The sequence below is a fragment of the Pleurodeles waltl genome, chromosome 9, assembly GCF_031143425.1.
Source record: "Pleurodeles waltl isolate 20211129_DDA chromosome 9, aPleWal1.hap1.20221129, whole genome shotgun sequence".
Taxonomy (NCBI): domain Eukaryota; kingdom Metazoa; phylum Chordata; class Amphibia; order Caudata; family Salamandridae; genus Pleurodeles; species Pleurodeles waltl.
In genome coordinates this window covers 1,186,522,087-1,186,534,374 of record NC_090448.1, presented here as the reverse complement: position 1 = coordinate 1,186,534,374, position 12,288 = coordinate 1,186,522,087, and the positions used below count along the sequence as shown (strand labels likewise).

Here is a 12,288-nt window from a genome sequence, read left to right as displayed (position 1 = left end):
CAACAACACAGGAAGCTGAAAGATGGTGTCTGTGCATGTAACACAGGAAGCTGAAAGATGGTGTCTGTGCATGCAACACAGGAAGCTGAAAGATGGCGTCTGTGCATGCAACACAGGAAGCTGAAAGATGGCGTCTGTACAGGCAACAACAACACAGGAAGCTGAAAGATGGTGTCTGTGCATGTAACACAGGAAGCTGAAAGATGGTGTCTGTGCATGCAACACAGGAAGCTGAAAGATGGCGTCTGTGCATGCAACACAGGAAGCTGAAAGATGGCATCTGTACATGCAACAACAACACAGGAAGCTGAAAGATGGCGTCTGTACATGCAACAACAACACAGGAAGCTGGAAGATGGGTCTGTGCATGCAGCACAGGAAGCTGAAAGATGGTGTCTGTGCATGCAACACAGGAAGCTGAAAGATGGTGTCTGTGCATGCAACACAGGAAGCTGAAAGATGGTGTTTGTGCATGCAACACAGGAAGCTGAAAGATGGTGTCTGTACATGCAACAACACAGGAAGCTGAAAGATGGCGTCTGTACATGCAACAACACAGGAAGCTGAAAGATGGCGTCTGTGCATGCAACACAGGAAGCTGAAAGATGGCGTCTGTACATGCAACAACACAGGAAGCTGAAAGATGGCGTCTGTGCATGCAACACAGGAAGCTGAAAGATGGCGTCTGTACATGCAACAACACAGGAAGCTGAAAGATGGCGTCTGTAGATGCAACAACACAGGAAGCTGAAAGATGGCATCTGTAGATGCAACAACAACACAGGAAGCTGTAAGATGGTGTCTGTGCATGCTACACAGGAAGCTGAAAGATGGCGTCTGTGCATGCAACACAGGAAGCTGAAAGATGGCATCTGTACATGCAACAACAACACAGGAAGCTGAAAGATGGCGTCTGTACATGCATCAACAACACAGGATGCTGGAAGATGGGTCTGTGCATGCAACACAAGAAGCTGAAAGATGGTGTCTGTGCATGCAACACAGGAAGCTGAAAAATGGCGTCTGTACATGCAACAACACAGGAAGCTGAAAGATGGCGTCTGTACATGCAACAACACAGAAAGCTGAAAAATGGCGTCTGCACATGCAACAACACAGGAAGCTGAAAGATGGCGTCTGTGCATGCAACACAGGAAGCTGAAAGATGGCGTCTGTACATGCAACAACAACACAGGAAGCTGAAAGATGGCGTCTGTGCATGCAACAACAACACAGGAAGCTGAAAGATGGCATCTGTACATGCAACAACAACACAGGAAGCCGGAAGATGGCGTCTGTGCATGCAACAACAACACAGAAAGCTGAAAGATGGCGTCTGTACATGCAACAACAACACAGGAAGCTGAAAGATGGCGTCTGTACATGCAACAACAACACAGGAAGCTGACAAAGGAAGCTGAAAGATGGTGTCTGTACATGCAACAACAACACAGGAAGCTGGAAGATGGCGTCTGTATATGCAACAACAACACAGGAAGCCAGACGATGGCGTCTGTGCATGCAACAACAACACAGAAAGCTGAAAGATGGCGTCTGTACATGCAACAGCAACACAGGAAGCTGAAAGATGGCGTCTGTACATGCAATAACAACACAGGAAGCTGACAAAGGAAGCTGAAAGATGGCGTCTGTACATGCAACAACAACACAGGAAGCTGGAAGATGGCGTCTGTATATGCAACAACAACACAGGAAGCTTGAAGATGGCGTCTGTACATGCAACAACACAGGAAGCTGGAAGATGGCGTCTGTACATGCAACAATACAGGAAGCTGAAAGATGACAGCTGTACATGCAACAACACAGGAAGCTGAAAAATGGCGTCTGTGCATGCAACACAGGAAGCTGAAAGATGACATCTGTACATGCAACAACGCAGGAAGCTGGAAGATGTGTTATGTACATGCAACAACAACACAGGAAGCTGCACAACAGCGTCTGTAACTATATTTTCTACAAACAAAACAATATTCTGGGACACTATATATTTCTGCAGTAGCGATATTTTTGCACAATGTTTGTGTATCGCACTATTAATAACTAGACATTTTGTCCAAACACTCTCTGCAGCTATTAAGGGGGTCATTATGAACTTGGCAGGAAACCCCGCCGTGTTCATGCTGGCGGTCTTATCACAGACCGCCAGCCTGCTTGAGACCCTGCTGGCCGAATAATATACATTCTGCTGGGCCGGCGGGCAGAAACAGTGTTTTCGCCCATCGGCCCAGCAGAATGCAGGGCTGGGACATTGCTTACGGCTCCAAATGGAGCCGTCGTCAATACTGCTGTGCAGTGGGTGCAGCAGCACCCATTGCGCAGATCACTGCCCGTAAATCGGGCAATGACCCATGCGACGCGGCACTCCATGGGGCCCCTGCACTGCCCATGCCAAGTGCACCCCTTCCTACAGCCTTTCCCTGGCGGGTTCCTCCAGGGAAAGGCTGGAGGAACAAGGGTTCTTTATCCAGAGGACAGCGCTGCTTGCAGCTCTGCCCTGTCGGATAAAGTAATCCGCCATCGTCAGACTGCCTGTCGGCGGAAGCCTGGCGGTGGAGGAGGACCGTCTGTGGCGGGACTCCCTTGTTCAGAATATGGCGGTTCAGACTGCCATGCCGGTGGGAGTATTTTCTGCCACCGCCGGTATGACGGTCTGAACCCACATGTTCGTAGTGAGGGCCTAAGTGCCAGAGAAGCCACTAGCGCCTCTCCTGCCAGGGCTCCCCTCGAAGCACTCTCTCGCGGCGCCACTGTCTTGAGAATGTGGGTGAAGCCAGTGGGCGGAAGAAATGCCCTTTCACCCCAAACTGTAATCTGGTGCTAGAGGAGGGGCCGCAGAAGGCCGCTGGTCAGAGTCCAGCAGATGTCCGGGGACCTTTAACGAGCCCCCGCCCCCCAACAACCACCACGGGCCCTGCCACCAATTAAGGAGCCTGCAGGCCCCAAGTGGCTCACTTGGGAAACTGATCCCAAACACCCCTGGGTATAGGTGGGAACCTTTAAAGGCAGAGGGGGTTGGTGTAGGTGTCCTGGGAGGGACATATGGGCAGGTATATCTTCATCACTTCCAGGAGTCACCCCCGCCCCCGCATGCTCAGGGGGGCCTGATGTAGGGGACAGTGTGCTGCACGAGTGACCCCACTCAGAGGACGAATCTGTGTGGAGCCCCCTAGTGATAACACATTGGACACCGCCCTGGGCACTGGCAAAATATGTGGCATTCTGTTGAAAAACGTGGGTGTCCGGGGACCTTGGGGGACCCTTGATTCTATCACCGTGCACCCCTCATCCTGCCACTGTGGCTCTGTGGCACTGACTGAACCCCCATTCTATCACCGTGGCTCTGTGGCACTGAGGGTCCTGGCATTCTATCATCGTGCACCCCTCATTCTTTCGCCGTGCACCCCTCATTCATTCGGCATGTACCCCTCATTCTTTCACCATGCACCCTTATTCTTTCGCCGTGCACCCCTCATTCTTTTTCCGTGCACCCCTCATTCATTTGCCGTGCACCCCTCATTCATTCGCCGTGCACCCCTCATTCATTCGCCGTGCACCCCTCATACTTTTTCCGTGCACCCCTCATTCTTTCGCCGTGCACCCCTCATTCTTTTGCTGTGGCTCCAGTAGATTAAGCATGTGGTTTAGTGGATTATGTAAGTGGGTGGGGTGTAGACGGGTGGGTAGCTTGGGCGGGCAGGTGGTATGAGTGGGTCGAGTGATGTCAGTGAGTGGGTCAGTGTGTGCGTGAGTCGGTCGGGTCTGTGTGGTGGTGGGGTGAATGGTCAGGTGGTGAGTGAGTGGTGAGAGTGGGTCAGTGAGTAGTTTGAGTGGGTCAGTGGGTGGGTGAGTGGGTCAGTAGGTAGGTCAGTGGGTATGTCAGTGGGTGGGTGAGTGAGTGGGCAGGTGGTGTGAGTAGGTCGAGTGGTGTCAGTGAGTGGGTCAGTGTGTGCGTGAGTCGGTCGGGTCTGTGTGGTGGTGGGTTGAATGGTCAGGTGGTGAGTGAGTGGGGAAAGTGGGTCAGTGAGTGGTTTGAGTGGGTCAGTAGGTAGGTCAGTGGATATGTCAGTGGGTGGGTGAGTGGGTCAGTGGGTGGTCTGAGTGGGTCAGTAGGTAGGTCAGTGGGTATGTCAGTGGGTGGGTGAGTGAGTGGGCAGGTGGTGTGAGTGGGTCGAGTGGGTGTAGTGGTGTCAGTGAGTGGGTCAGTGTGTGCGTGAGTCGGTTGGGTCTGTGTGGTGGTGGGTTGAATGGTCAGGTGGTGAGTGAGTGGGGAGAGAGAGTCAGTGAGTGGTTTGAATGGGTCAGTGGGTAGGTGAGTGGGTAGGTGACTGGGTGGGGTGAGTGGGTCAGTGGGTGGGTTGAGTGGGTCAGTGGGTAGGTCAGCCAGTAGGTGAGTGAGTGGGTCGGTGGGTGGGTTGAGTGGGTCAGTAGGTAGGTCAGTGGGTGGGTTGAGTGGGTCATTAGGTAGGTCAGTGGGTGGGTGAGTGAGTGGGCAGGTGTTGTGAGTGGGTCGAGTGGGTTTAGTGGTGTCAGTGAGTGGGTCAGTGTGTGCGTGAGTCGGTCGGGTCTGTGTGGTGGTGGGTTGAATGGTCAGGTGGTGAGTGAGTGGGGAGACTGGGTCAGTGAGTGGTTTGAGTGGGTCAGTGGGTAGGTGACTGGGTGGGGTGAGTGGGTCAGTGGGTGGGGTCAGTGGGTAGGTCAGTCAGTGGGTGAGTGAGTGGGTCGGTGGGTGGGTTGAGTGGGTCAGTAGGTAGGTCAGTGGGTGGGTTGAGTGGGTCATTAGGTAGGTCAGTGGATGGGTGAGAGAGTGGGGGTGGGTTGAGTGGGTCAGTGGGTAAGTCAGTCAGTGGGTGGGTAAAGGGATCGGTGGGTGGGTTGAGTGGGTCAGTAGGTAGGTCAGTGGGTGGGTTGAGTGGGTCATTAGGTAGGTCAGTGGATGAGTGAGTGGGTCAATGGGTGGGTTGAGTGGGTAATTCAGTCAGTGGGTGGGTAAGTGGGTCGGTGTGGGTCGGTGGGTGTTTTGAGTGGGTCAGTAGGTAGGTCAGTGGGTGGGTTGAGTGGGTCATTAGGTAGTTCAGTGGGTGGGTGAGTGAGTGGGTGAGTGGGTGGGTTGATTGGGTCAGTGGGTAAGTCAGTCAGTTGGTGGGTAAGTGGGTCGGTGGGTGGGTTGAGTGGGTCAGTAGGTAGGTCTGTGGGTCAGTGGGTGGGTTGAGTGGATCATTAGGTAGGTCAGTGGGTGGGTGAGTGAGTGGGCAGGTGGTGTGAGTCAGTGGATCGGGCGGGTGGAAGGGGCAGCTCGTGGCTTTGTGTCACTCGTGGGTGTGTCTCACTCTCACCACAGCCTCTCTCTGTCCCTCATCCCTCCATGCAGACAGACTCCACCTTCGCCCAGGCCCGGCGGATCGCGCGCACCGAAGGCCTCGGTCTGCGGGGACTGAACAAGGGTCTCTCGGCCACCCTGGGCCGCCACGGGGTCTTCAACATGGTTTACTTCGGGTTCTACTTCAACGTGAAGGGCCTGGTGCCCGAGATACAGGTGAGAGAGGCCTGGCACTGCCAGAGCTGCAGGTGTGAGAGGCCTGGTGCCAGAGATACAGGTGAGAGAGGCCTGGCACTGCCAGAGCTGCAGGTGTGAGAGGCCTGGTGCCAGAGATACAGGTGAGAGAGGCCTGGCACTGCCAGAGCTGCAGGTGTGAGAGGCCTGGTGCCAGAGATACAGGTGAGAGAGGCCTGGCACTGCCAGAGATACAGGTGAGAGAGGCCTGGCACTGGCAGAGATACAGGTGAGAGAGGCCTGGTGCCAGAGATACAGGTGAGAGAGGCCTGGCACTGCCAGAGCTGCAGGTGTGAGAGGTCTGGTGCCAGAGATACAGGTGAGAGAGGCCTGGCACTGCCAGAGCTGCAGGTGTGAGAGGCCTGATGCCAGAGATACAGGTGAGAGAGGCCTGGCACTGGCAGAGATACAGGTGAGAGAGGCCTGGCACTGCCAGAGATACAGGTGAGAGAGGCCTGGCACTGCCAGAGCTGCAGGTGTGAGAGGTCTGGTGCCAGAGATACAGGTGAGAGAGGCCTGGCACTGCCAGAGATACAGGTGAGAGAGGCCTGGCACTGGCAGAGATACAGGTGAGAGAGGCCTGGTGCCAGAGATACAGGTGAGAGAGGCCTGGCACTGCCAGAGATACAGGTGAGAGGGGCCTGGCACTGGCAGAGATACAGGTGAGAGAGGCCTGGCACTACCAGAGCTGCAGGTGTGAGAGGTCTGGTGCCAGAGATACAGGTGAGAGAGGCCTGGTACTGTCAGAGCTGCAGGTGTGAGAGGTCTGGTGCCAGAGATACAGGTGAGAGAGGCCTGGCACTACCAGAGATACAGGTGAGAGAGGCCTGACACTGCCAGAGATACAGGTGAGAGAGGCCTGGCACTGGCAGAGATACAGGTGAGAGAGGCCTGGCACTGCCAGAGCTGCAGGTGTGAGAGGCCTGGTGCCAGAGATACAGGTGAGAGAGGCCTGGCACTGCCAGAGCTGCAGGTGTGAGAGGCCTGGTGCCAGAGATACAGGTGAGAGAGGCCTGGCACTGCCAGAGCTGCAGGTGTGAGAGGCCTGGTGCCAGAGATACAGGTGAGAGAGGCCTGGCACTGCCAGAGCTGCAGGTGTGAGAGGTCTGGTGCCAGAGATACAGGTGAGAGAGGCCTGGCACTGCCAGAGATACAGGTGAGAGGGGCCTGGCACTGGCAGAGATACAGATGAGAGAGGCCTGGTGCCAGAGATACAGGTGAGAGAGGCCTGGCACTGCCAGAGCTGCAGGTGTGAGAGGTCTGGTGCCAGAGATACAGGTGAGAGAGGCCTGGCACTGCCAGAGCTGCAGGTGTGAGAGGCCTGGTGCCAGAGATACAGGTGAGAGAGGCCTGGCACTGGCAGAGATACAGGTGAGAGAGGCCTGGCACTGCCAGAGTTGCAGGTGTGAGAGGTCTGGTGCCAGAGATACAGGTGAGAGAGGCCTGGCACTGCCAGAGATACAGGTGAGAGAGGCCTGGCACTGGCAGAGATACAGGTGAGAGAGGCCTGGTGCCAGAGATACAGGTGAGAGAGGCCTGGCACTGCCAGAGCTGCAGGTGTGAGAGGTCTGGTGCCAGAGATACAGGTGAGAGAGGCCTGGCACTGCCAGAGCTGCAGGTGTGGGAGGCCTGGTGCCAGAGATACAGGTGAGAGAGGCCTGGCACTGCCAGAGATACAGGTGAGAGAGGCCTGGCACTGCCACAGCTGCAGGTGTGAGAGGCCTGGTGCCAGAGATACAGGTGAGAGAGGCCTGGCACTGCCAGAGATACAGGTGAGAGAGGCCTGGCACTGCCAGAGTTGCAGGTGTGAGAGGTCTGGTGCCAGAGATACAGGTGAGAGAGGCCTGGCACTGCCAGAGATACAGGTGAGAGAGGCCTGGCACTGGCAGAGATACAGGTGAGAGAGGCCTGGTGCCAGAGATACAGGTGAGAGAGGCCTGGCACTGCCAGAGCTGCAGGTGTGAGAGGTCTGGTGCCAGAGATACAGGTGAGAGAGGCCTGGCACTGCCAGAGCTGCAGGTGTGGGAGGCCTGGTGCCAGAGATACAGGTGAGAGAGGCCTGGCACTGCCAGAGATACAGGTGAGAGAGGCCTGGCACTGCCAGAGCTGCAGGTGTGAGAGGCCTGGTGCCAGAGATACAGGTGAGAGAGGCCTGGCACTGCCAGAGCTGCAGGTGTGAGAGGTCTGGTGCCAGAGATACAGGTGAGAGAGGCCTGGCACTGGCAGAGATACAGGTGAGAGAGGCCTGGCACTGGCAGAGATACAGGTGAGAGAGGCCTGGCACTGGCAGAGATACAGGTGAGAGAGGCCTGGCACTGCCAGAGCTGCAGGTGTGAGAGGCTTGGTGCCCGAGATACAGGTGAGAGAGGCCTGGCACTACCAGAGCTGCAGGTGTGAGAGGCCTGGTGCCCGAGATACAGGTGAGAGAGGCCTGGCACTGCCAGAGCTGCAGGTGTGAGAGGCCTGGTGCCAGAGATAGAGGTGAGAGAGGCCTGACACTGGCAGAGATACAGGTGTGAGAGGCCTGGTGGCAGAGATACAGGTGAGAGAGGCCTGGCACTGGCAGAGATACAGGTGAGAGAGGACTGGCACTACCAGAGCTGCAGGTGTGAGAGGCCTGGTGCCCGAGATACAGGTGAGAGAGGCCTGGCACTGCCAGAGATGCAGGTGTGAGAGGCCTGGTGCCAGAGATACAGGTGAGAGAGGCCTGGCACTGCCAGAGCTGCAGGTGTGAGAGGCCTGGTGCCAGAGATACAGGTGAGAGAGGCCTGGCACTGCCAGAGCTGCAGGTGTGAGAGGCCTGGTGCCAGAGATACAGGTGAGAGAGGCCTGGCACTGCCAGAGCTGCAGGTGTGAGAGGTCTGGTGCCAGAGATACAGGTGAGAGAGGCCTGGCACTGCCAGAGATACAGGTGAGAGAGGCCTGGCACTGGCAGAGATACAGGTGAGAGAGGCCTGGTGCCAGAGATACAGGTGAGAGAGGCCTGGCACTGCCAGAGCTGCAGGTGTGAGAGGTCTGGTGCCAGAGATACAGGTGAGAGAGGCCTGGCACTGCCAGAGCTGCAGGTGTGAGAGGCCTGGTGCCAGAGATACAGGTGAGAGAGGCCTGGCACTGGCAGAGATACAGGTGAGAGAGGCCTGGCACTGCCAGAGATACAGGTGAGAGAGGCCTGGCACTGCCAGAGCTGCAGGTGTGAGAGGTCTGGTGCCAGAGATACAGGTGAGAGAGGCCTGGCACTGCCAGAGATACAGGTGAGAGAGGCCTGGTGCCAGAGATACAGGAGAGAGAGAGGCCTGGCACTGCCAGAGCTGCAGGTGTGAGAGGTTTGGTGCCAGAGATACAGGTGAGAGAGGCCTGGCACTGCCAGAGCTGCAGGTGTGAGAGGCCTGGTGCCAGAGATACAGGTGAGAGAGGCCTGGCACTGGCAGAGATACAGGTGAGAGAGGCCTGGCACTGCCAGAGCTGCAGGTGTGAGAGGCCTGGTGCCAGAGATACAGGTGAGAGAGGCCTGGCACTGCCAGAGCTGCAGGTGTGAGAGGTCTGGTGCCAGAGATACAGGTGAGAGAGGCCTGGCACTGCCAGAGATACAGGTGAGAGAGGCCTGGCACTGGCAGAGATACAGGTGAGAGAGGCCTGACACTGCCAGAGATACAGGTGAGAGAGGCCTGGCACTGGCAGAGATACAGGTGAGAAAGGCCTGGCACTGCCAGAGCTGCAGGTGTGAGAGGCTTGGTGCCCGAGATACAGGTGAGAGAGGCCTGGCACTACCAGAGCTGCAGGTGTGAGAGGCCTGGTGCCCGAGATGCAGGTGAGAGAGGCCTGGCACTGCCAGAGCTGCAGGTGAGAGAGGCCTGGCACTGGCAGAGATACAGGTGAGAGAGGACTGGCACTACCAGAGCTGCAGGTGTGAGAGGCCTGGTGCCCGAGATACAGGTGAGAGAGGCCTGGCACTGCCAGAGATGCAGGTGTGAGAGGCCTGGTGCCAGAGATACAGGTGAGAGAGGCCTGGCAATGGCAGAGATACAGGTGAGAGAGGACTGGCACTGCCAGAGCTGCAGGTGTGAGAGGCCTGGTGCCCGAGATACAGGTGAGAGAGGCCTGGCACTGCCAGAGCTGCAGGTGTGAGAGGCCTGGTGCCAGAGATACAGGTGAGAGAGGCCTGGCACTGGCAGTGATACAGGTGAAAGAGGCCTGGTGCCCGAGGTGTAGATGAGAGAGGCTGATGCCCAAGATACAGATTAGAGGGACCTGGCACTGGCAGAGATACAGGTGAGAGATGCCTGGTGCCAGAGATGCAGGTGAGAGAGAACCGGTGCCCGAGATACAGGTGAGAGAGGCCTGGCACTGGCAGAGATACAGGTGAGAGAGGCCTGGCACTGGCAGAGATATACGTGAGAGAGGACTGGCACTGCCAGAGCTGCAGGTGTGAGAGGCCTGGTGCCCGAGATACAGGTGAGAGAGAGGCCTGGCACTGTCAAAGATACAAGTGGAGAGGCCTGGTGCCCCAGGTGCAGGTGAGAGAGGCCTGGCACTGGCAGAGATACAGGTGAGAGAGGCCTGGTGCCCGAGATACAGGTGAGAGAGAGGCCTGGCACTGTCAAAGATACAGGTGAGAGAGGCCTGGTGCCCCAGATACGGGTGAGAGAGACCTGGCACTGCCAGAGATACAGGTGAGAGAAGCCTGGTGCCCCAGATACAGGTGAGAGAGACCTGGCACTGCCAGAGATACAGGTGAGAGAGGCCTGGTGCCCCAGATACAGGTGAGAGAGACCTGGCACCGCCAGAGATACAGGTGAGAGAGGCCTGGTGCCCCAGATACAGGTGAGAGAGACCTGGCACTGCCAGAGATACAGGTGAGAGAGGCCTGGCACTGCCAGAGATACAGGTGAGAGAGACCTGGCACTGCCAGAGATACAGGTGAGAGAGAGGCCTGGCACTGCCAGAGATACAGGTGAGAGAGGCCTGGCACTGCCAGGCGCGCGCTCGGAATGTGCCACTGCATAGTTGCGGCTGCGAGCGGGTATCTGGGCATCGGGGTGGGAATCCGGAGTATTCAGTGAGGCGCTTCTGTGAGCTATAAAGCATCCTCAGCACCAGAAACCCGTGCACTCTCACAGGAGGGAGCTGTTCTTACTGCAAACGCACTTGAGAGCTTGCGCGCAGTGCAGTCTGTCTCCACGCCACAGAGTCAGTGAGCTTCTCTCACTCAGTCTCCATTCCCAGCCTCAGACTCAAATGGAGGGTTTGTTCCCCTCAGGGGCAGTGAGACACTCTCACTAACACACCAATCCCAGCCCAGACTCAAATGGAGGGTTTGTTCCCCTCAGGGGCAGTGAGACACTCTCACTAACACACCATTCCCAGCCCAGACTCTAAAGCAGGGTTTGTACCCCTGAGGGGCAGTGAGACGCTCTCACTAACACTCCATTCCCAGCCCAGACTCAAATGGAGGGTTTGTTCCCCTCAGGGGCAGTGAGACACTCTCACTAACACACCAATCCCAGCCCAGACTCAAATGGAGGGTTTGTTCCCCTCAGGGGCAGTGAGACACTCTCACTAACACACCATTCCCAGCCCAGACTCTAAAGCAGGGTTTGTACCCCTGAGGGGCAGTGAGACCCTCTCACTAACAAACCATTCCCAGCCTCAGACTCAAATGGAGGGTTTGTTCCCCTCAGGGGCAGTGAGACCCTCTCACTAACACACCAATCCCAGCCCAGACTCAAATGGAGGGTTTGTTCCCCTCAGGGGCAGTGAGACACTCTCACTAACACACCAATCCCAGCCTCAGACTCTAAAGCAGGGTTTGTACCCCTGAGGGGCAGTGAGACCCTCTCACTAACAAACCATTCCCAGCCTCAGACTCAAATGGAGGGTTTGGACCCCTCAGAGGCAGTGAGACACTCTCACTAACAAACCATTCCCAGCCCAGACTCTAAAGCGGGGTTTGTACCCCTGAGGGGCAGTGAGACCCTCTCACTAACAAACCATTCCCACCCTCAGACTCAAATGGAGGGTTTGGACCCCTCAGGGGCAGTGAGACACTCTCACTAACAAACCAATCCCAGCCTCAGAATCTAAAGCAGGGTTTGGACCCCTCAGGGGCAGTGAGACACTCTCACTAACAAACCATTCCCAGCCTCAGACTCTAAAGCAGGGTTTGTACCCCTGAGGGGCAGTGAGCTTCTCTCACTAACACACCATTCCCAACCTCAGACTCTAAAGCAGGGTTTATACCCCTCAGGGGCAGTGAGACACTCTCACTAACACTCCATTCCCAGCCCAGACTCTAAAGCAGGGGTTGTACCCCTCAGGGGCAGTGAGACACTCTCACTAACAAACCAATCCCAGCCTCAGACTCTAAAGCAGGGTTTATACCCCTCAGGGGCAGTGAGATACTCTCACTAACACACCAATCCCAGCCTCAGACTCTAAAGCAGGGTTTGGACCCCTCGGGGGCAGTGAGACACTCTCACTAACAAACCAATCCCAGCCTCAGACTCTAAAGCAGGGTTTGTACCCCTCAGGGTCAGTGAGACCCTCTCACTAACACACCATTCCCAGCCTCAGACTCTAAAGCAGGGTTTGTACCCCTGAGGGGCAGTGAGCTTCTCTCACTAACACTCCATTCCCAGCCCAGACTCTAAAGCAGGGTTTGTACCCCTGAGGGGCAGTGAGACACTCTCACTCACAAACCAATCCCAGCCTCAGACTCT

General features: G+C 56.5%; 1 protein-coding gene across 3 annotated transcripts in view; it reads left to right on the top strand.

Moving 5' to 3' along the window:
• The window catches only part of SLC25A21 (solute carrier family 25 member 21), a 688,489-nt gene that overhangs the window by 630,508 nt on the left and 45,693 nt on the right, over positions 1–12,288 (top strand). For all 3 annotated transcript variants that reach the window (XM_069209140.1, XM_069209141.1, XM_069209143.1), the window contains one exon: positions 5,390–5,554. In XM_069209140.1, the coding sequence (XP_069065241.1) occupies positions 5,390–5,554 (165 nt within the window). The remainder of the gene's footprint in view (positions 1–5,389; positions 5,555–12,288) is intronic.